General features: G+C 45.6%; 3 protein-coding genes across 5 annotated transcripts; 2 read left to right on the forward strand and 1 right to left on the reverse strand.

Moving 5' to 3' along the window:
* Nucleotides 1-2,553: 2,553 nt before the first annotated feature.
* On the forward strand, nucleotides 2,554-8,399 carry LOC129737885 (uncharacterized). 3 transcript variants are annotated; one of them, XM_055729055.1, is made up of 6 exons: nucleotides 2,554-3,058; nucleotides 3,135-3,346; nucleotides 3,405-3,779; nucleotides 3,836-3,939; nucleotides 4,001-4,080; nucleotides 4,143-8,399. In XM_055729055.1, the coding sequence occupies exon 6, from the start codon at nucleotides 6,190-6,192 to the stop codon at nucleotides 8,389-8,391; it is 2,202 nt and encodes a 733-aa protein (XP_055585030.1). In that variant the 5' UTR covers nucleotides 2,554-3,058; nucleotides 3,135-3,346; nucleotides 3,405-3,779; nucleotides 3,836-3,939; nucleotides 4,001-4,080; nucleotides 4,143-6,189; the 3' UTR covers nucleotides 8,392-8,399. The 3 variants fall into 3 exon arrangements, with proteins under 3 accessions (XP_055585030.1, XP_055585036.1, XP_055585025.1); XM_055729061.1 differs by having other exon boundaries at nucleotides 3,839-3,939; XM_055729050.1 differs by having other exon boundaries at nucleotides 3,836-8,399.
* Nucleotides 8,400-11,812: 3,413 nt separating this feature from the next.
* Nucleotides 11,813-14,786, forward strand: LOC129738179 (uncharacterized). Its single transcript, XM_055729370.1, has 4 exons — nucleotides 11,813-11,864; nucleotides 13,990-14,018; nucleotides 14,078-14,178; nucleotides 14,240-14,786. The coding sequence occupies exons 1-4, from the start codon at nucleotides 11,813-11,815 to the stop codon at nucleotides 14,784-14,786; spliced, it is 729 nt and encodes a 242-aa protein (XP_055585345.1).
* A 5,311-nt stretch (nucleotides 14,787-20,097) lies between these two features.
* On the reverse strand, nucleotides 20,098-21,538 carry LOC129737899 (uncharacterized). The gene is made up of 3 exons (XM_055729066.1): nucleotides 21,269-21,538; nucleotides 21,089-21,206; nucleotides 20,098-20,790 (listed from the first exon to the last, which is right to left on the reverse strand). The coding sequence occupies exons 1-3, from the start codon at nucleotides 21,362-21,364 to the stop codon at nucleotides 20,132-20,134; spliced, it is 873 nt and encodes a 290-aa protein (XP_055585041.1). The 5' UTR covers nucleotides 21,365-21,538; the 3' UTR covers nucleotides 20,098-20,131.
* Between the last annotated feature and the right edge of the window lie 21 nt (nucleotides 21,539-21,559).

Here is a 21,559-nt window from a genome sequence, read left to right on the forward strand (position 1 = left end):
GGCGCACACATGAAATGCATACGTGCAACAAATGAAAGTTATGAAAATTGGCATACAGACGCTATGCGTGTTGCGGAAAATAAATTTGATAAACTAACGGTTTATCAAATTTATTTTCCGCATCACTGTTGATTACATTATTTTATATTTAAACTTATTAAAGAAGGAAGAATAATGGATACATTGAAAACACATAGCATAAATTATTTCTTGTAAAATTACGCAAATGTCCTGTAACAAAATGGAGCAGGACATTTACCGTAATTTTACAGGTCGAAAACATCATAACGTGACATTTAATTTTTAATGTACAACTTTTTTACAGGACATTTGCTGTAATAATAAATGAATCTTCGTTAACTTTCAAGGAAAACAATTTAAAATTACAGGTTTTGTTAATTACAGGTGATTTATTTTAAAAGTTGCAGTTTTCAGTGACACGTAATAGTCAAATTTTTTTTTTCTTTGCATAACACTTTCTTAAACTTTAATTCATAATTTTGATTATTTTATGAAAAACAACATATTCGCACAAAGTGTATGTCCAGACTGGCAAGTGGCATCGGGCCAGTATCACCGTCCATCAGCGAGTTTGGATGGTCGCCCATACATCCGGGAATACATTCAAGGCCCTTTCATGTTTGAACCCGGATAGCGCGCTGTATAAGTCACTGGATGGTCCCAAATATTGCGGTTACTGGGAAAATTTCTAATCGAGCGACGGTAGCCTTCCGTGCGGTAGGCTAGCCGGAGCAGTAAACACAGTTAAAAAATTCACTCTTACTCACTAATTTCATTGAAAAGTTAAGAAGTAAATTCTTGAATCAATCTTCAAATCATTATTTTGCAAGAGAGGACAAAACATGAAGTCATCGGAATGAAATATTATTATTCTTAGTATTCATTGAGATTGAATTAATTACGAGCGTTAAAATCCCAGACAAAACAAAAAATATTGAACACTATTGAAAACACATTTTTCCATAGCCTGAGTGAGAATTAACGAATTTGGCATGACGAAGATTTTTGATGCGATAAATGCGTCTTTGATACTTTATATGCTGGTCGAATTCAATTATGCTGTCGTTAAAATGTAACAAATCGTATATGAGAAGTTAAAAAAAGGAGTTGTGTACGGATAATGATCTATTATAGGAAATAATACCATTCGCATCGCAAAAAATTGGACTGCACACTCATAACTGCGAAACTTGTGCGATCTGTCAAATCAGTATAAAATCTATCGGTTTTCTACACGCTAACCGCTTTTCAGTTAAACTTTATACGGATAACTCCGACTGCAAAACATAGCACGAAATCCAACATTCAATGAATGATCGCTACCGTGTCGTCGAACTCTAAACTTATTTAAACAACTACAGCTTTTTTTTCGTGAATTTCTCCGATGATTGACCCCATCGCAAACAGTTTTTTTTATTATTTATTTTTCCGTGATTTTGACCGCTGATTGACCAAGCTCAAGGCAAACACAATTTTTTGTTTTATAAACAATAGATAATCCGATAATAATATTTGGTATACATGTTTGTTTGACAACTTTTTATTAAATCATCTTTAAATGTTTTCCGCTTGTTCATCCGATTTAATTTCAGTCGATAAATAATCCTTATGTAGAACAATGCTCATTTTTTTCTTGAATACTGTAATTTTTTTACAGTGGTACCCTACGGGAGCCCAAATCAGCTATCGCAGAAATAGAAAAAAAGAGTGGATCAGCAATAGCATTCGGTGTCTGTGGTCTAGTACCCAATATATTTATTCGGGTGGCAGCGAAAAGGGGCATGTCGAATTTCGAAAATCGACCTTAACATTTTGTAGATTGGCCCCACTTGGGCAAAATTTTAGCTCAATCGGACTTGATTTAGGAGTGTCTCAAAACGCTCAAAGTTTCGATTTTGACCTTGAAAAATCACCTAAGGAAATCGAAAAATCTAATTAATTTTGATGCCAAATGACTTAAAAATGTATAAATATATACAACACCCAGGGTGTTGATATTTAAAAAAAAATCGTTTCGTGGTAATACTACACGGAGAAAAAAGACGACAGTTGTTACAATTATTTCAGCTTGTTATACCAATTATCGAAACGCAGTTGATTTTTTCGCTTTCAACTACTTATATGATAGATTCAACTACATACTTCTAATTGTCTTTACGCAATCAACTATAAATATAATGCATTCAACTGTATGATTTATTTTATGCATTCAACTATAAATACAATATATTCAACTACAAACTGCTGATTGACCTTATGCAATCAACTATGAATATAATAGATTCAATTGTAATGGTATAATTGATTCAACTGTAGATATGATAGATTCAACTACAATTGTATGATTGAGTTTTGGTTTTCAACTATACTAAACATCGAAGTTAAGTTGAAATTTAATTGAAATATATTTCCAACAAATGTATGTATGATTGAATTTTATGACTTTATATTCTTGGGCATATAGTCTTTGTCACTGATTCACTCTTTTAAAGCGAATACAACTTCATAAAAAAAAAGAAAACTATGGTTCGGAACCGGAACAGGTTTTTAGTTGTTTGCCACTTTATTTGTACTGTTCACGTTACCTCGAGTCCAAGTTCAAGTGCTGCGCTGCGATAAGGAACCAATCCTATAGGAACAAGCCCGTCGGCATCGGCCAAACGACCGACAAAACTTCGAGGAAAGGAAAACATCTCAGCATGAGTTTTGCTAGTGTTTTGGCCCGGAAGGACCTGCCGGATATTAAGAGCCTCCTAGCGCGGACATCAAGCACACGACCCTGACGAAAAGGGCCGCCCTTCGTGAGGCAGCTCGCTGTCTAAAGTGGGTAACCCAGTCGGATTGACCTGTGATATGGTTTGCCCTTCCAGTGATATGTGCGTCGGTTGGTGTAATCTGCTGGCAGCTGAAGAAGGTATCAATAAATTATCTCGTGAGGAGCGCAATTTTTCACCGGGAGCCCCCGAGTACAGAAAACGTCATCGATCTGAGGGCCTGCTGGCGTTTACCGATGGCAAAAAAAATAGGAAAACTACGGGTGAGATAGTTTTTTTTTTATTTTTCTTTCAATAACTTTCTATTTTCTCTTTTTCCCATCTCTGTTGTTCCAACAGATTTAATTCCATGGGATTCTACGCCGTTCAAAAGGAAATTTCATATCATTTCACCACAGCAGACCGCTTTTAGGCTCTCGAAAAAAAATGTATTGGCCGGAAGGGCTCGAAATGCTGCTACCTCGAAATTTACGGAGCCGGGAACCCAGCCCAAGTGTCCGGAGCCAAGAAGAATCAACCTACGAGGATCTATCCGAGGACAGCGATGGCAGGTTTGTTGCATTTGACTTTTTCTGTAACAACAAATCTGTTAATTTGATACGATTCTAGCGATCTGGCAACATTTTTCAATAAGAACCCATCCTTCCTCAACATTTTATTAGCGTGCATCGGATAAGCAGGAAAAATCCCTGACTGGAAAAACAATCATCGAAAGTATCTGCTCGACGAGCCGAAATCTTACGTAATCGGACCACATTCGGATGGAATTTCCGACTGGGCATTGTTTTGCCTTTTTGATACGAAAAAGTTGGCAGCCATCTCAACGAAAAAGTTTGACAAGACGTCATTCAAAGTTCCGGTGAAAAAGGTGGTGGATGCTGCGCGAAGAGTTTCGCTAAATTTAAAGAAAAAAGTGGCCAGTTGAGAGTGGAGCCTGTCTCAAAGTCCCAATAAGGGAAACTCCGTGCTCCATCGGGACAAGAGGTAAGCTGGTGAAAAACAATTGCGGCAAACAGCTCTTAATAAGGAACTTGTTCCAGCAGGCATCCCGGCTGAAAAATCCGGCTATCGCAAGAGCGGCTAGGCCAGAGCTCAGGACAACGGGACGGGTCAGCGGAAAAGCCAAACGTCCACACAGTGTCCGGTAAGTCTCGCCAAAAGCGGACAGGGGAAGGAAACTAAAAGTTCCTTGTTTTTCCCCCCAGAATACTCAAGCCAAGTGCTCGCCCGGGCCACAGACACGCTCTGCAAAGAACCGAAATAACGGAGAAGGGGTCGGAAGTCCGTAAGTATCCAGCAAGCTCGAAAGAACCCCAGCAGAAAATTAATGAGACGGTTTATCCCCAGGACCCCTTTTTTGGCAAATTCTTCTTCTTTTGGCCAACTCTACAGGGCCTAGTAGGTGACAAAGCCTTCGCCACGTGGCCTCCACACCTTCCACACATCAACCACCATTCATCTGGCGAGCCCAGCTGCACAACATCCTCACCGGAACAGGCTGCACAGCTACAAGGGCCGCATTCAAGATTCCGGTCACTTCCGTCTCGCTACTTCAGTGGCGACGAATTCCGGGAAACAGCAGCCGAATTCGAGCGGGTTCATTCGCCGCTCAAGTGGCGGAATCGCGGTTATTCAGCCTGCCGAATCCAAGCGCAGCAGATCGCTGAACGTGAGGTAAGAATCCCGCTAAGTCTGCCGAATCCGATCACCGCATCCGTGGTGGAAGTCCGGCAATTCAGCGACCGAATCTGAAGGAATCCCGAACGCCGCACCAGTGGCGTGAGATCCGGTGGAACCTCCGCCGAAACTAAGCGCTTCAGGTCGCCGCACCAGTGGCGAGTAAGCCCGGAGACGATTGCCGAATTCACCTGCCATCGATCGTCGATCCGGTGGAAAATCGCGGCGAATCGGTGCGATTAGGATCGCTCGTCATCGCCGCATCCGAGACGAGGATCATCTGGTGGGACAGCAGCCAATCGGGTTCGCTTTCGTCGCCGCACTAGTGGCGAAAGAATACCGGCGGTATTGCAGCCGAACCGAAGCGAATTTCGTCGCTGCGGCAGGGGCCAACATTGACGCCGCACTGGTGGCGTAGAAATCCCGACGAATCAGGGCCAAATTCATTCGCTTTCGTCGCCGCACCGGTGGCGAAGTATCCTGGGGCACTGCTGCCGAGCAGGACCGAATTTTATCGCCGCGACAGGGGCCAACATCGACGCCGCACTGGTGGCGAAGAAATCTCGGCGAACCAGGGCCAAATCCATTCGCTTTCGTCGCCGCACCGGTGGCGAAGAATCCTGGGGCACTGCTGCCGAGCAGGACCAAGTTTTATCGCCGCAGCAGGGGCAAGCATTTGGTGGCACAGCCGCCGATAAGTTTCGCTCGTCGTCGCCGCACCAGTGGCGAAAGAATCCTGGGGTACCGCGGTCGATCCGGACCGAAGTTCCTTGGCTCATCAGGGGCGAACATCCGCCGAATCCGAGGGCGTTCAATCGTCGCATAGTGGCGAATATCCGGTGGGCCGCGTCAGGGGCAAATAGTCGGCAGCACAGCCGCCGCATCTGTGGCGAGAATCCCGGTGGACAGGTGCCGAATCAGAGGGCAGCAGATCGCCGCACCCGTGGCGAAATCTCGGTGGCACAGCCGCCGAATTCGTTGGTAGCGCGTCGCCGCCTCGGTGGCGAATATCCGGAGGAACAGCTGACAATCCGGGCCGAATTCCATCGCCGCATCAGGGGCGAACATCCGGCGCACTGGTTCCGAGTCCGTGCATAGCAGATAGCCACACCGAGGCGGGAGATCTTGGTGGTTCCGGCGCCGAATTCGTTCGCCAGTGACCGCCGCGCCAGCGGCAGAAATCCGGTGGCAAAACCGTCAAGTCGGACCAAATTCTGATCGCCGCAGCAGGCGAAGAACAATCGGTGCATCAGCCGCCGAAACCGACTGTCTTCGATCGCCGCATCCGTGTACAGCAAAACGCCGCACCCGAGGCGGGAGCAATTTAGGCCGAGGAGGAAGCACATTGGAAGCTTGTGAAAAGAGTGAGTACACGCTATTTTGGGGATAATGGGAGGGATGAGTTACAAAAATGTTGCCCAATACACGCAAAATTATCTCTCGCAATTTCGCAATCTTAATTCTTTTATTTGTGGCACCGACCACAATCAGCCTTCGTCACAAATGGCGCCCAACTAAATCGAACCGCATTATTTTGTTCGATAATTTTGAATATCATTAGTATTTATATGAAATGATATTATTATGATTAAAACAGTTGATTTGCGAAAGCAACTGTTAGGCTTATTTTGATTTTTGCTCAAGTTTTTGTATCGTATCAAGTTGTTATTTTTAATCTGTAAGTCCACTGAAAATATCTGGTTTTTGATCCAAATAAATGATGATGAATAAACAAATTGAGTTGTATCATCTTAATGATGAGGAGATGGAATATGAATTGGCCTTGCGCCATGTTACGAATCTAGCCCCATGCTCTAGAAGAGCTAGGGTGGTCAAGTTAAAAGCCCTTGTCCAAGAGGACACCCTTAGAGACACCATTTATGTTAATTCGGAACACGTAATGTCGCCGGAGTTGAACATCGAGGTCTGCCAGAGGGCAGTTGTTGAATTGAGGAATCAGGTCGATTTAGCTACCCAGAATAGAAACGCCGATCAAATGGCTTGCGCGAAATCGAGATTGCTTCATTACCGGCAAAGATTATCACTGATTCCAGTGGTCGCGAGTTTAGAGGAAACGCGTAGGGTCGTGTGTGAGCTTGTAGAGACGCTACTAGCTCAGATAGAGTGCGTGAACAGTGCAGTCAATATGGTGCTAAGTGAAACAGAAAACACTAGCCTTTCAACTAGTGTCCCAACCATCCAGGCAGAGAACAGTAGCAGTAGGGATGCCTGCGATGCGTTGACGATTCCACCGAGGCCACAAGCAGCCGGAAATGATGAAGGAGCACGAGCACGGATGCAAGAAGCGGATGTCGAGCCGTCTTCTCTTCCATTCCAAGGAGGCAGACAAGGACAGAGGGACTCGGAGGAAGTAATCATCCGGAGGTCGGGTAGTTCGGCTGGTCTGGCTGCTGTGAACGTTCTGGACGAACTGCGGTTCGACATTCAACAACGACAAAGGAGGCAGCAGCAGTTGAACGACAGCTTTACAAACCGAAGTGGTAGCAACTACGACAGGCGGATGCAGAAGGCGATTCACAATTGGCCTTTCAAGTTCCGAGGCGAAAAGGACACCACGTCCCTCAACATTTTCTTGGACCGGGTGGAGACGTTTGCCAGATCAGAGGGAATCAACGATCAGACACTTCTGGCTTCTATCAAGCACCTGTTGCTTGAAGACGCCCTCGACTGGTACTCAAGAGCACTTGCCCAACGTCGCCTGTATTCCTGGCAAGCATTCAAGCAAGAAATTCGACGGGAATTCCTGCCTAGCGGGTATGCTCAGATCCTGAGGTTGGAAGCCAGCTTCCGTTTTCAAGGCGCCAACGAAACGTTCGATAAGTTTTTCCGTGACATTTCTACACTATTCCGCTTCATCGATCCACCACTTACGGAAGAGGAGAAGTTGTTCATAGTCAAGAAAAATATGAACATGGACTATGCAACAATCGTAACAGCCGCTCAACCAAAGACACTGATGGACCTGGTCAACGTCTGCAGCAACTTCGACGAAACAAGGCTATTGCTGAACCAGCAGCGCAGAATTCCAATTCCGCACAACCACTTACTAGAACCGAACTTCGCAACACCAGCAACAACAAGTCGGTCTCAGCAACACCAGCAGCAGCGTTTCGGGAGATTGCAAGCAGTGGAGGCGGACGAGCAGTTGTACGGAGCCACATCATACTCAGCACCATCGCATCGGCTTCCAATACAACAGCCACGCCTCAACAGAGTACATGCGGTGGAGAACGAGGCCCAGCAAGGTGCGGCTTCAACGTCAGCTATTCAAACTGAAGCAGATCTAGTGGATCCAGAAGATGCAAACGGTTTGCAAGGAGACTTCAACCAGCTGTACGAGCAAGTTTGTGCCATGAAGCTTCAACTGGAGCGCAGATCGTATCGTTTCAATACAGGACCACAGCAGCAACACTCTCAACAACGACCGGAACAGCGTCAGCAACCGCCTACAATTTCAGCAGCTCAGAACAATTTGGTGAATCGGCAAGGCAGTCAAGCGGAGAACTATCGAATACAACATCCGTTGCAACAGCAAGCTAAAGGGGCTCCGCGACAGCAGCCTCAACAGCAGCAGCTTCAACAACAGCAGCAGCCTCAACAGCAGCAGCTTCAACAACAGCAGCCTCAACGGCAATTCCAACAGCACTATCAACCACAGCTCCAGAACCAGCAGCTTCAGCAAGCAGGCAGCAACATGTACGATTTAGATCCTGTTCAGCATACAGCGTACCGCCCAGCGCTTTGCTGGAACTGCGATGAGGAGGGGCATAGGTTTCCGGATTGCACGAAGGCACAGGCAATTCTCTTTTGCTACAGATGCGGTCGAAAAGGTTACACGTTACGCAGCTGTCTTGTTTGTAACAGCGAAGCGGAAAACGCCGCAGCGAGGAAGTGGTAGATGGAGGGCCAGATTCTTCGCAACACAGCTATCAACCTTCAATACCTCACGATTTACAAGACATCAACTCTATCATTATCAATCCCGGACATGACAACCGTCCACACGCCGTTCTGGACGTTCTTGGAAAGAAAGTTACAGCTTTGTTGGACAGTGGTGCAAACTGTTCCTTGTTAGGTGGCAGTAAAGCACAGATTGTGGAAGAGCTTGGACTACGAAAAGAAGCACTGAACGGTGGGATCAAAACAGCGGATGGAACACCACACAAAATAAACCACTTCACTCGTCTACCGATATCATATAACAATCGAAATGAAATATTACCAGTCCTTCTTGTGCCGAGTCTGCCAGACTGCGCCATCATGGGCATGAACTTTTGGCAAACGTTCGGAGTCAAAGCAGTATGCTGTTCAATGATTACTGAGCAAGAACTTGAAGCAGAACCGATGAAGGAACTATCGGTAGAACAACGCCAGATACTGAATGAGACAATCAAGCTATTTCCGAAAGCCGAGGAAGGGAAATTGGGAAGAACGGAGCTTTATGAACACCGTATAGATGTGGGCAAAGCCATGCCACGGAAGCAGCGATATTACCCAATGTCCCAATATGTCCTGGAGGAGGTCAACCGCGAAGTAGACAGAATGATCTCGTTGGATGTGATCGAGGAGGCAGTTTTTTCGCCGTGGAACAACCCTCTTGTGGCAGTCAAGAAGAAAAACGGGAGTTACCGCGTCTGCTTGGATGCAAGGCATCTTAACTCCATTATGGTCAACGAGGGCTACCCAATCCCACAAATTTCATCGATTATCAATAATCTGGGAGGCTGTTCATTCATATCGTCGATAGATCTCAAAGATGCCTTTTGGCAAATGCCCCTTCATGAGGAATCAAGGCCACTGACGGCATTTACAGTACCTTCCCGAGGGCACTTTCAATTCAAAGTGGTCCCTTTTGGGCTGTGCACAGCCAGCCAAGGACTGGCCAGGATTATGACTCACTTGTTTGCGGATATGGAGCCGTACGTTTTCCATTATTTGGACGACATCATCATATGTTCTAAATCGTTTGAGGAACACATTACAGTTCTTAGAGAAGTTGCGGCAAGACTACATCGAGCTAAGCTCACTATCTCGGCCGAAAAGTCCAAGTTTTGTCGGCAGCAAATCAAATATCTGGGATACATTCTCAGCGAAGGAGGTTGGAAGGTGGATGACGAGAAAGTAGAGTGTATTGTAAAATTCCCCGTACCAACAACCAGGAAGGAAGTACAACGGTTTCTGGGAATGTGTGGGTGGTACCGTCGTTTCATCTCCGATTTCTCCCGTATTGCAGCTCCCATCACCGAGCTTACGAAGACCAAAACGAAGTTTCGTTGGACAACAGCAGCCGAGGAAGCTTTTCTCAAACTTAAGTCGGCCCTTGTAACAGCTCCAGTCTTAGCCATGCCAGACTACACGAAGCCATTTTCTATTTCTTGCGATGCCAGCGATATGGCAATTGGAGCCGTGTTGACGCAGACAATCGACGGTGACGAGCACCCAATCTGCTACTTTTCACAAAAACTTTCTTCAGCGGAAAGGAAATACACCGTAACTGAAAAGGAATGCCTGGCCGTAATACGAGCAATTGAAAAGTTTCGTGGCTACGTCGAAGGAATACGCTTTGTGGTCTACTGTGACCATTCCGCCCTCAGTTACCTGAAGACCTTGAAGAATCCAACGGCCCTCATGAGCAGGTGGTTGTTGAGGCTCAACGCGTTTGATTTTGAGATACGATACAGGAAAGGCAGCTGTAATATCGTTCCAGACGCACTGTCCAGGATAGTTTGTTCATTGGTCTTCTCAATCACGCAGGTACACGATCCGTGGTACAGAAACCTCATCAGGCAGGTGCAGAATCAAGGCGGAAAATATCCGGACTTCCGAATAGCGAATGAAGAACTCTACAAAAATTGCCAGGTCAAAGACGAGACGGGCGTTATCAGTCATCGATGGAAGAAGGTCGTTCCAGAGGAAGAGCGAGCAGAATTGATCCGTCGTTTTCACGATTCGCCTTCAGCCGCGCACTTAGGTTTCTACAAAACATGGCACAAACTTCAACAACACTATTATTGGCCGAAGATGCAGGACCTAGTCGCTCGTTACGTGAAGGCTTGCGCTACGTGCAAAGCCAGCAAAGCTCCCAACAAACAAATGATGCCTCAGATGGGGAAACTCAAGCCAGCAAGGGTACCATGGGAGTTAATATCCATCGACTTCGTCGGACCGCTCACCAGATCCAAGAAGGGCAACACAGTTCTTCTGGTCATCGTCGACTGGGTCACCAAATACGTCATTGCCCACCCGATGCGGGCAGCCGATTCAACCAAGATGGTCGAGTTTCTCGAGGAAAAGGTTTTCCTGAAATTCTCCAGGCCGAGGATAGTACTGTCAGATAACGGGAAGCAGTTCGAGTCACAAGTCTTTCGAGCGCTGCTTAGCCGTCACAACATCATCCATATGAAGACAGCATTCTACGCACCGCAGGTCAACAACGCCGAGCGGGTGAACAGAGTTCTCATTACATGTATTCGTTCTTTGCTGGAAGAAGATCACCGCGAATGGGACAAGAACCTGGCAGCCATTACCGCCGCTATTAACAGTGCGAAGCACGAATCCACCGGGGTCAGCCCACACTTCGCCAACTTCGGTCGGGAACTTTTGCTGCACACAGATCTCTACACTCAGCAAGACTTAAACGTGTCAGATGATCCAAAGGTCGCGCAGGAGATGAGGTTATCCACGATCAACAGGATTCACAAGTTCATCCAGCAGCGAATCAAGAAGAACCATGAGAGAACGAAGGAACGCTACGATCTACGGAAGCGCACGGTCTCGTTCCAACCGGGCGAGCTAGTATGGCGTCGTTCGTTTGTACTATCGTCGAAGGCGGACCACATAAACAAGAAGCTGGATCCGAAGTTCATCGCTGCCATCGTGAAGGAGAAACTGGGAGCAAATTTGTATGTTCTAGAGGATGTCGTCACAGGAAAGCGTGGGCGCTACCATGCGAAGGACATCAAACCTGATTAGTATTCAAGCTATGTAAGCAACAACGCTGACCACAAGCTCACTCGGAGCACAAAACACGAAATGGAGAAGGCTGAAGGACCAACATCATCTTTGAAACCTCGCCCCCAACAACTCGGAATAAATTATGCAGAACTCTTCTATTCGAACAACTCGATGGAGCACAGCTGATGCAAATTCGTCGCTAGGACACCGACGAACACAACTAAGCAGGCGTGTATGAAGGAGACAACGGCCTTGCGCGGGACCAGCGTCGGCTGAATGGACTCTGAGAACTCTGCCAGGTAGTTCGTCAGAATTTGGAGAGGGCTGGCAACCTTGCGTGGGATTGCCGCCACTCATTGTCCAGAATGCAATCCTGTCATCTGAAGCAGCGTAGCAGCGCTGGGGATAGTAGTACTGGTGAGCCACCGTAGCCAGGCGCTACACACCATCGCAGAGAACCCATCCAGGTTCGGGATATTGGAATGTTCGGAAAGTCAAGTACAGCAGCTCCAAACACCACGTCGCTGCAATTGAAAGGATTGTCAGGACATCAAGAAGAGGATTCAGCACCATAGAATACAGTTAAGCGAAGAAGTTGTGAGGAGTAGACATCATGACGGCCGCTACTACCATATCGACTCTCTCTCGCTAACTGTCAAAAGCCACACGCCCATAATCCAGCTATGACCACAGCCAAAGCCTGTCAACCAAGCGCAACAGCGCAGGAAATACCGTTAGGCCGATCGGGAAAAATCGTGCATCTGGAAAACGCAGTGAGCAATATCTCTTATCTACCTCCTCGTGAGTACAGACAAGTCTAGCTATGTCCGCTACCCAAGGTTGCCAACAAAAGCATCGCCGATGCGAAAAACACGTTCATCGTCAGCACCACAACCATCTGCTTGGCTCGACGACTCCGGAAGATGGGCCCGTCTGAGGGAGTTCATTCGCAGCAGCAGCAACATCCGATTTTGTCCCGCAAACACGAACCCTGCTTATTCAGCACAGTATCAACAGGACGAATCAGGACAACGCCCAGGGTAGCTTGAAAGAGGTTGCAAGATTCCTGCTGACTTTCTCCTAGTCCGGAGGACCATAGCTGACCAGGCTTCCCAGAAATAAGAAAACCGAACAAGTACATCCACAAGGAACTCCCGATAAGACCTCCCGATTAAGACTACCCGATCAAGACTACCCGATCAAGACTACCAGATCAAGACCATCTTCAATCAACCATGACAACTCCCGATTAAGACTTCCCGATCAAGACTATCTTCAACCAGCCATGTCAACTCCCGATTAAGACTTCCCGATCAAGAACATCTTCAACCAACCATGTCAACTTCCGATTACGACTTCCCGATCTAGACGAAATTCTCAAAAGCTATCTACCAACTTTGTCAAGACCACAAGCTATGAGATCACCATCTACCACAGTCCACACCCCAAAATACGCGCAGCGGAACCACAAATTACCCTCGCCTGAAATGGTGTCGACAGTTCAACTGTCCGATTCAGACTTGACCACAAATCACCAACCTCATAGAATGATACATAATGGATCATGCACAGTTGTCAAGGGGGTTGCCAAGGAAACATCAAAAGGAACGCGATCTGGAGGCGCGGTATAACCTCTATTCCGGGCCCTTGGTAATTAAGAGGATTAAATCCCTCTTTTCCTTAGACTTCTGTTGCTCTTAGTATAAACCAGTTAAGTTCCCACCTAAATTTCGTTTGTTAAGTTCTATTTGTAAGATCTAGGTTATTATCTCTATCAATAACCATTTGATTTTGGATTTTTGTATGCTGCTGAGGTGGATGTTATTAAGTGGATTGTTTTAAGGATTCGAAGGAGTTTCTTTCTGCCAGATATACTGGTAAATATCGACACATTTGCCATAACTCGTTGGCTTTGATTTTGTTATAGATTTTGCCAAGACTCGTTGGCGTAGAGATCTAGTTTACTGATTCGTCTTTAGTTTTGAAGAAACTCACCACTGCAGGGTGAATACAAGTGCGAGGTTTTCTCGACACAGCCGTCGATTTTCAATATCTCCTTCGAACTCCTAGTGGCGTGATTATGAATTTTTCATGGATCCTTGTCATGATCCATGAAAAATTCTACCAAAGCAGCAATGTTGTGTTGCATTTGACTTTTTCTGTAACAACAAATCTGTTAATTTGATACGATTCTAGCGATCTGGCAACATTTTTCAATAAGAACCCATCCTTCCTCAACATTTTATTAGCGTGCATCGGATAAGCAGGAAAAATCCCTGACTGGAAAAACAATCATCGAAAGTATCTGCTCGACGAGCCGAAATCTTACGTAATCGGACCACATTCGGATGGAATTTCCGACTGGGCATTGTTTTGCCTTTTTGATACGAAAAAGTTGGCAGCCATCTCAACGAAAAAGTTTGACAAGACGTCATTCAAAGTTCCGGTGAAAAAGGTGGTGGATGCTGCGCGAAGAGTTTCGCTAAATTTAAAGAAAAAAGTGGCCAGTTGAGAGTGGAGCCTGTCTCAAAGTCCCAATAAGGGAAACTCCGTGCTCCATCGGGACAAGAGGTAAGCTGGTGAAAAACAATTGCGGCAAACAGCTCTTAATAAGGAACTTGTTCCAGCAGGCATCCCGGCTGAAAAATCCGGCTATCGCAAGAGCGGCTAGGCCAGAGCTCAGGACAACGGGACGGGTCAGCGGAAAAGCCAAACGTCCACACAGTGTCCGGTAAGTCTCGCCAAAAGCGGACAGGGGAAGGAAACTAAAAGTTCCTTGTTTTTCCCCCCAGAATACTCAAGCCAAGTGCTCGCCCGGGCCACAGACACGCTCTGCAAAGAACCGAAATAACGGAGAAGGGGTCGGAAGTCCGTAAGTATCCAGCAAGCTCGAAAGAACCCCAGCAGAAAATTAATGAGACGGTTTATCCCCAGGACCCCTTTTTTGGCAAATTCTTCTTCTTTTGGCCAACTCTACAGGGCCTAGTAGGTGACAAAGCCTTCGCCACGTGGCCTCCACACCTTCCACACATCAACCACCATTCATCTGGCGAGCCCAGCTGCACAACATCCTCACCGGAACAGGCTGCACAGCTACAAGGGCCGCATTCAAGATTCCGGTCACTTCCGTCTCGCTACTTCAGTGGCGACGAATTCCGGGAAACAGCAGCCGAATTCGAGCGGGTTCATTCGCCGCTCAAGTGGCGGAATCGCGGTTATTCAGCCTGCCGAATCCAAGCGCAGCAGATCGCTGAACGTGAGGTAAGAATCCCGCTAAGTCTGCCGAATCCGATCACCGCATCCGTGGTGGAAGTCCGGCAATTCAGCGACCGAATCTGAAGGAATCCCGAACGCCGCACCAGTGGCGTGAGATCCGGTGGAACCTCCGCCGAAACTAAGCGCTTCAGGTCGCCGCACCAGTGGCGAGTAAGCCCGGAGACGATTGCCGAATTCACCTGCCATCGATCGTCGATCCGGTGGAAAATCGCGGCGAATCGGTGCGATTAGGATCGCTCGTCATCGCCGCATCCGAGACGAGGATCATCTGGTGGGACAGCAGCCAATCGGGTTCGCTTTCGTCGCCGCACTAGTGGCGAAAGAATACCGGCGGTATTGCAGCCGAACCGAAGCGAATTTCGTCGCTGCGGCAGGGGCCAACATTGACGCCGCACTGGTGGCGTAGAAATCCCGACGAATCAGGGCCAAATTCATTCGCTTTCGTCGCCGCACCGGTGGCGAAGTATCCTGGGGCACTGCTGCCGAGCAGGACCGAATTTTATCGCCGCGACAGGGGCCAACATCGACGCCGCACTGGTGGCGAAGAAATCTCGGCGAACCAGGGCCAAATCCATTCGCTTTCGTCGCCGCACCGGTGGCGAAGAATCCTGGGGCACTGCTGCCGAGCAGGACCAAGTTTTATCGCCGCAGCAGGGGCAAGCATTTGGTGGCACAGCCGCCGATAAGTTTCGCTCGTCGTCGCCGCACCAGTGGCGAAAGAATCCTGGGGTACCGCGGTCGATCCGGACCGAAGTTCCTTGGCTCATCAGGGGCGAACATCCGCCGAATCCGAGGGCGTTCAATCGTCGCATAGTGGCGAATATCCGGTGGGCCGCGTCAGGGGCAAATAGTCGGCAGCACAGCCGCCGCATCTGTGGCGAGAATCCCGGTGGACAGGTGCCGAATCAGAGGGCAGCAGATCGCCGCACCCGTGGCGAAATCTCGGTGGCACAGCCGCCGAATTCGTTGGTAGCGCGTCGCCGCCTCGGTGGCGAATATCCGGAGGAACAGCTGACAATCCGGGCCGAATTCCATCGCCGCATCAGGGGCGAACATCCGGCGCACTGGTTCCGAGTCCGTGCATAGCAGATAGCCACACCGAGGCGGGAGATCTTGGTGGTTCCGGCGCCGAATTCGTTCGCCAGTGACCGCCGCGCCAGCGGCAGAAATCCGGTGGCAAAACCGTCAAGTCGGACCAAATTCTGATCGCCGCAGCAGGCGAAGAACAATCGGTGCATCAGCCGCCGAAACCGACTGTCTTCGATCGCCGCATCCGTGTACAGCAAAACGCCGCACCCGAGGCGGGAGCAATTTAGGCCGAGGAGGAAGCACATTGGAAGCTTGTGAAAAGAGTGAGTACACGCTATTTTGGGGATAATGGGAGGGATGAGTTACAAAAATGTTGCCCAATACACGCAAAATTATCTCTCGCAATTTCGCAATCTTAATTCTTTTATTTGTGGCACCGACCACGATCAGCCTACGTCACAGGTTGCTGGCGAAAGTTAAAAACAGAAACGCGCGGATCTTTGTTAATTGTAGGTGGGATTTATGATAAAAAAAAATAAATACAAAATTTGAAATGGATAGAATAATTTTAGCAAGTGGCTATAATTTGAACAATAAATATGATGACTACCAAAATAAACGTAATTTGATTCTACAATATCTATAGTTGAACGATTAAAATCAATCATAGAAATATAATGGAATCTATTATATTTACAATTAAACCAATTGTACCAGTATAATTGAATTTACTATATTTATAGTTAAATGCACAACCTCAATCATTCGATTATAGTTGAATCTATTATATTTATAGTTGAATGCATAAAATCAATCATACAACTATAATTGACTCTATTATAACTAATATGGAACGCAAAATATCAATAAGATAATCAATTATATATATAGTTTAAATCTTCAGATTTATAGTTAGCCGAGAAATAATCAGAAATATAGTTGAATATAGGCGGAATATTGTTGGAATAACTGTACTTTTTTCTCCGTGTAGATTTCGAAGATTTATGCATGTTTAAGCCATTTGGCATTAACATTAATATTTTGATCTTCTTATGATTTTAGAGGGATAAAAAATCGAAACTTTGAGCGCTATGAGGCACCTGTAAATCAAGTACGATTAAGCTGCCAATTTTCACAGGGCAGGTCAGTTTTTAAGTGCCAATCTACAACAAATTTCAATAAGGATTTTTCCCATACATTGCCACTGTTGAATAATACCGTATATGTTTTCACCGCTCGAAGGTGTTGAACCGTTCCGACCAAAAACGAGCATAAATCGAATTTTACCCAGGGCTGGAAAACAGAACCTTTTATTATCGTCACTTTTATCACACTAAGTTCACTAGTTTACATTGAATGGAAGAAACCCTTAATTGGGTTGGATTCAACAGAAGGAAGCGGAAATGAATTGCTGGCGGAAACTTCTCAATACCGATGGTGGAGCAATTGCGAGGACGCGAAAATTACTCCTCGTGGTCGTTTGTTACGAAGATGGTTCTGATCCGTGAAGGAACGTGGGAAGCTATAAATGGCCGACAAACGAGGACCAGTGGATGCAACTAAAGCCCTACAGTAAAAGTGCGGCAGACTGAATTTCTGACCGATTCGGCAGCACTGAAAAAGCTTCTGTAATCCTTCAACACTGCCAATAACGAAAACATTCGCATGACTTCTTGTTCATGTGCAACTGTGTCGCAGATTGTGAAGTTGATTTTCGTTTTGTGATTATTATTTAATTTGTTCTCCGTTGTGTCAATTGTTAAAATAAAAATTAATTGCTTCTTTCCGTTTTGCTCCAATGAATTTTCTCTGCATTCTTGATTAATTTCAATTAAAAAATTGAAAGTCACAGTCACACAGATTGCAATACCTGCCACGAATTTGAAATGGTAAAAATGGTTATGCTCGATTGGAACGACTTTTGACAGTTCGATTGGAACTCCGCGATGACAGTCTGCCGCACTTTTATTTTAGGGCTTTAGATGCAACTAGTAACGATTTGTCTCAGCATTGGAACCCGTCAATTAAAGTTTGGTTCGACGTCCTTGGACTGAAAGGGAAGCGAGAAACAACCTTAAAGTCGCGTTCTACGATGGAAAGCCTCGTTTGATCGGATTTTTGAGGAAGCTGATTGGAATTCATCTCAAAAATTGCGGTTCCGTGGAGGAATATGTAAGCGGATTGATGTCGACGAGCCATAAACTCGCGGAAATGAGTTTCACCGCATTTGACACGTGGCAGTCTTATGTTAATGGGCTTCCTGGAAGCGTACGAGCCTATCATTATGGGTATATATGGAGGTATCGGGTGCGAGATTGACGGCGGACGCTGTGAAGGCGAAAATACTGTAGAACGTGAAGACGTCGAATCTGGCTGGTCCGAATCAAGGTGTTTATAAAGTGTTTCTTGAAACCTTGGTCGAACCGAGATGGTGCGTTCTTTTCAGAATAAATAACGATCGACGATGAAGAGAATCGATAAATCCGGCGTGAAATCGTTTTGGGGATTATGCTGCTGAATGTCCAACCAACAAGAGCAAGGATGAAAAAAGAAAATCTTTTAGCGTGTTTCGGTCGTCCAGCGAAAATCAATGGATCTTTAATTCCGGAGAGACTGCTCATATGTGTCTTGAAACTTTCAAGATTTCAAGTGATTGAAATCCTCACCAATTTTCTCATCAGAGGCTCTCGAAACACACGCTTTGAGGCCTCGCATAGCAATACAGGAGACGATACATATACATTCATTCAAACCTCCCCCCATGAGGAGGATCTGCTCTGAGAGACACTATTCGTTTGCTGCCCTGAACGAACTCTCAACGTTCGGTTGCTACATGATGCATGAAGAAGACGAGGCACACATACTCATTTACGTTATTGAATTTGATGGACTCAAGCCGATAGCTGTCGTTGAGGAGAACATCTTCAACCTCGCCGCAAAGGTTGAGGCAACGACGACAACAACCGAACTTATTGCATTGCATAGGGCCACAACGTATGGAGCAAGGAGGGGGGAGGAAAAAGAAACGAAAACACTAGCTGCCTGTGTGCGGTTGCTGTGCAATAATAGCAACAGCAGAAAAACCTCGGGTATTCGATCCAGGCACAAACGAGGAGACTCGGGTTTGCTGTGCCTTTTGAATTCGGTTCCCTCAAGAATGTAACAGGAGATGAGTGAGACATTCGTTTGGTTTTTTGGATTCGCTGCCTCGAATGTATATTGCTTCGTGAAGGCGGGCCATGTTAAGAGCGTATGCATCATCGGTTTTGTCGTTTTCGCTGCCTCAAAGCAATCTTTGCTTCCGAGTAAAGCGTTGAGCGAGAGATGGTTGATCAATTCATTCTCATCCAAATACAACCACATGCTTGAAAGGCCAACAACGGCGTGATGATCATTGAGAAGACTCGATGTTTTCTATTCGATGCTGGATTGAAGAAACCAAGGTGTGTATATATTCAGAAGGTGTTACCGAATATCGAATTCCCGATTCAGCCATTTTGGCTATGTAGGCTATGCAACTATGTGGAACTCATGAAGTTTGTTTACCAACAAACCACCGAAAAGCTGTGCAAAAAAAAACAAACTCATTGAAAGCCCCGCTCACTCCTCGCCTACTTACTGTGAAAGTCGGAGAACCTAGTGTATCAAAAGACCTTGGAAGAAACTGTTTTGGGCCGAAGCTGTTTCAACGGCGGCATATCTTATCAACAGGTCGTCATTGAAAGGATTGAGCTATTTGCCTAACTGAGAAGGAAATAGGATACTCGCCCCGAAGCAAACACATCGATCTACGACATCACTTCTTAAGGAAGCAACTTGAGAAGAAGACGATTCAAATATTCCACGTTGCGTCGAATCTCCAGAAAGCAGATGTCTTAACGGAAGAAGGTATTCGAGCTCGTAAATTCTCCGAGCCCCAGGTTTAGAAAATTCAGGTTATAAGGAGTAACGAGCCTATAGTCTAGTTATAGTGTCTTTAATGAGGGAGATGTTGAATAAGTATCCTGTGAATATATATAATTGTCAGTAGGCTATGCATTTAGTCTCACTTCACTCTGACTACTCTCATAAACCACACGCGTTTTGCTAAAAGCCACTCTACTATTTACGTATCTATTTTGCGATTTTTTTTTTTAAATTTCATTTCAAGGGATTTTGACTGCTGAAATAATTGTTCCTGCTTTGCGCTAATTGGCCTAGGCGAATAATAATAATGCTTCAAATGATATAGGTACAATACGAAATGAGATTGCACGAAAATAATACCAAACGCCTAGTGGAAACGTGCGAATTGAGGGTGCGCGAAAGGGAAATGCGCCATTTGTGATACAACCTATATCCCGTAACAAAATGAGTTTTACCTTATTGCAACGTTTATTTCAATACATTATAACCGTCAGATCGGACTTATCAACATCAATGGTGGTCTCCGGGGGTTCCTTGTTGATTTCGTACTGCCGCCACAACAGCAAACCGATATTGCCTCCATGAAACACTAGCGGCATAAATAGAATCCAGTAGCTGTAGCCAAGCGAGGCTAAGCCTTCAGAACTGTAGGGCGCCTCGGATGTAAGCGTATCCGTAATAGAAATATTAGTCGTTATTGAGTCCTCGAACAGAGCTCCCCATAGGATCATCGTTAGCAGCGTCGCACCGATCGCTATTCCATTCCAAATGTACAGCCCGAATACGCTGAAGATTGGTTCCACCGGATTGAACAGCACATTGATGATTGAAAAGCTAGCAGAGGTACCAGAGAAAGCGGTTGCTATGCCAAGGAATATGACAGTGGCCAACCAAAGCCCTGCATTGATGAACTCATCCGTCGATTCCACTGATTTGTCTTCACCTTCAGTTGATGCGTCAAACCCTTGAATTGAGTCTTTAGCGGTAGAATGAAGCTTAATAATTCTGGAAGTGGCTATGGGACAAATATCTGGTTTCGAACCGGTCATGAGATCATGAACCTCTTTTTCTCGTTTCGCTTCATCCGTTTGGCAGCTATAGACACAAACGTTATGCTCGTACAGACAAATCACTGAAAAGAGTTATCAAGGTGTTTATTCTAGAAAACTGCAGCTCATAATGTCTTTAATTAATTTAATCACATTACCTAATATTCTTTAAAATATACTAAATTGATTAAGTGGCTCAGCGCATACCAATTGACGTTATAGCTTATTTACAAAAACCATCATATCGTAAATCGTGGACTCAACCTCGAATTCAACAAATTGATAAGACATAAAAGGTAGATATCTACTTACACACACATATAGGATCTCAGTGAAACTTCATTCAAACTCATTCTTTGAAGAGATCTAAAAGCTACTTACCTGTAAGGTCATAGTACACAGGCGTCACTAGAAAGTATCTGGTTAGAGATCCTGAAAATAGCCCATATTGCACTTCACTGTTTGCTTGAGCCAGAGGTTCTGTTGCTTCCGAAACAACCTTAAAATGAAATAGTTTAATCGTTACTATCATGCATTCCATTTAAGAACATTCCTACTTACCCAATTTGGTGTACAGAATGCAACAATTAGTGTGGCCAAAGATAGACAAGATGACACAAAGGTTGCGAACAATAGAATCCACTTAGTTTTAGCCATTATTGAATGTGAGATCTCATTATATCCATCAAACGAGGAGATAAAACAAATAACACTTAGTTTGTTCAGTAGATTTTCTAGCAAATCTTATTACTTTTACCACGGAAGGAAAAATATTTTCCCTTTCGTCCTCAATCGGTGTTGAGTCATGTCTGTGCATGGGAGCCCGCAACTGAGGGGTTTGATAACGTTTAT

The sequence above is a fragment of the Uranotaenia lowii genome, chromosome 1, assembly GCF_029784155.1.
Source record: "Uranotaenia lowii strain MFRU-FL chromosome 1, ASM2978415v1, whole genome shotgun sequence".
Lineage (NCBI taxonomy): Eukaryota > Metazoa > Arthropoda > Insecta > Diptera > Culicidae > Uranotaenia > Uranotaenia lowii.

Excerpts from the sequence above, each read along its gene's own strand:
- LOC129737899 (XM_055729066.1), bottom strand. The coding sequence starts at position 21,364 with ATGGCTAAAACTAAGTGGATTCTATTGTTCGCAACCTTTGTGTCATCT. Across the intron at positions 21,207-21,268 it reads CATTCTGTACACCAAATTGG|GTTGTTTCGGAAGCAACAGA; the intron begins GTAAGTAGGAAT and ends TTTCATTTTAAG. Across the intron at positions 20,791-21,088 it reads TGTGTACTATGACCTTACAG|TGATTTGTCTGTACGAGCAT; the intron begins GTAAGTAGCTTT and ends AACTCTTTTCAG.
- LOC129737885 (XM_055729050.1), top strand. The coding sequence starts at position 6,190 with ATGATGATGAATAAACAAATTGAGTTGTATCATCTTAATGATGAGGAG.
- LOC129738179 (XM_055729370.1), top strand. The coding sequence starts at position 11,813 with ATGCAATCCTGTCATCTGAAGCAGCGTAGCAGCGCTGGGGATAGTAGT. Across the intron at positions 11,865-13,989 it reads CGCTGGGGATAGTAGTACTG|GGAAACTCCGTGCTCCATCG; the intron begins GTGAGCCACCGT and ends AGTCCCAATAAG. Across the intron at positions 14,179-14,239 it reads AAACGTCCACACAGTGTCCG|AATACTCAAGCCAAGTGCTC; the intron begins GTAAGTCTCGCC and ends TTTTCCCCCCAG.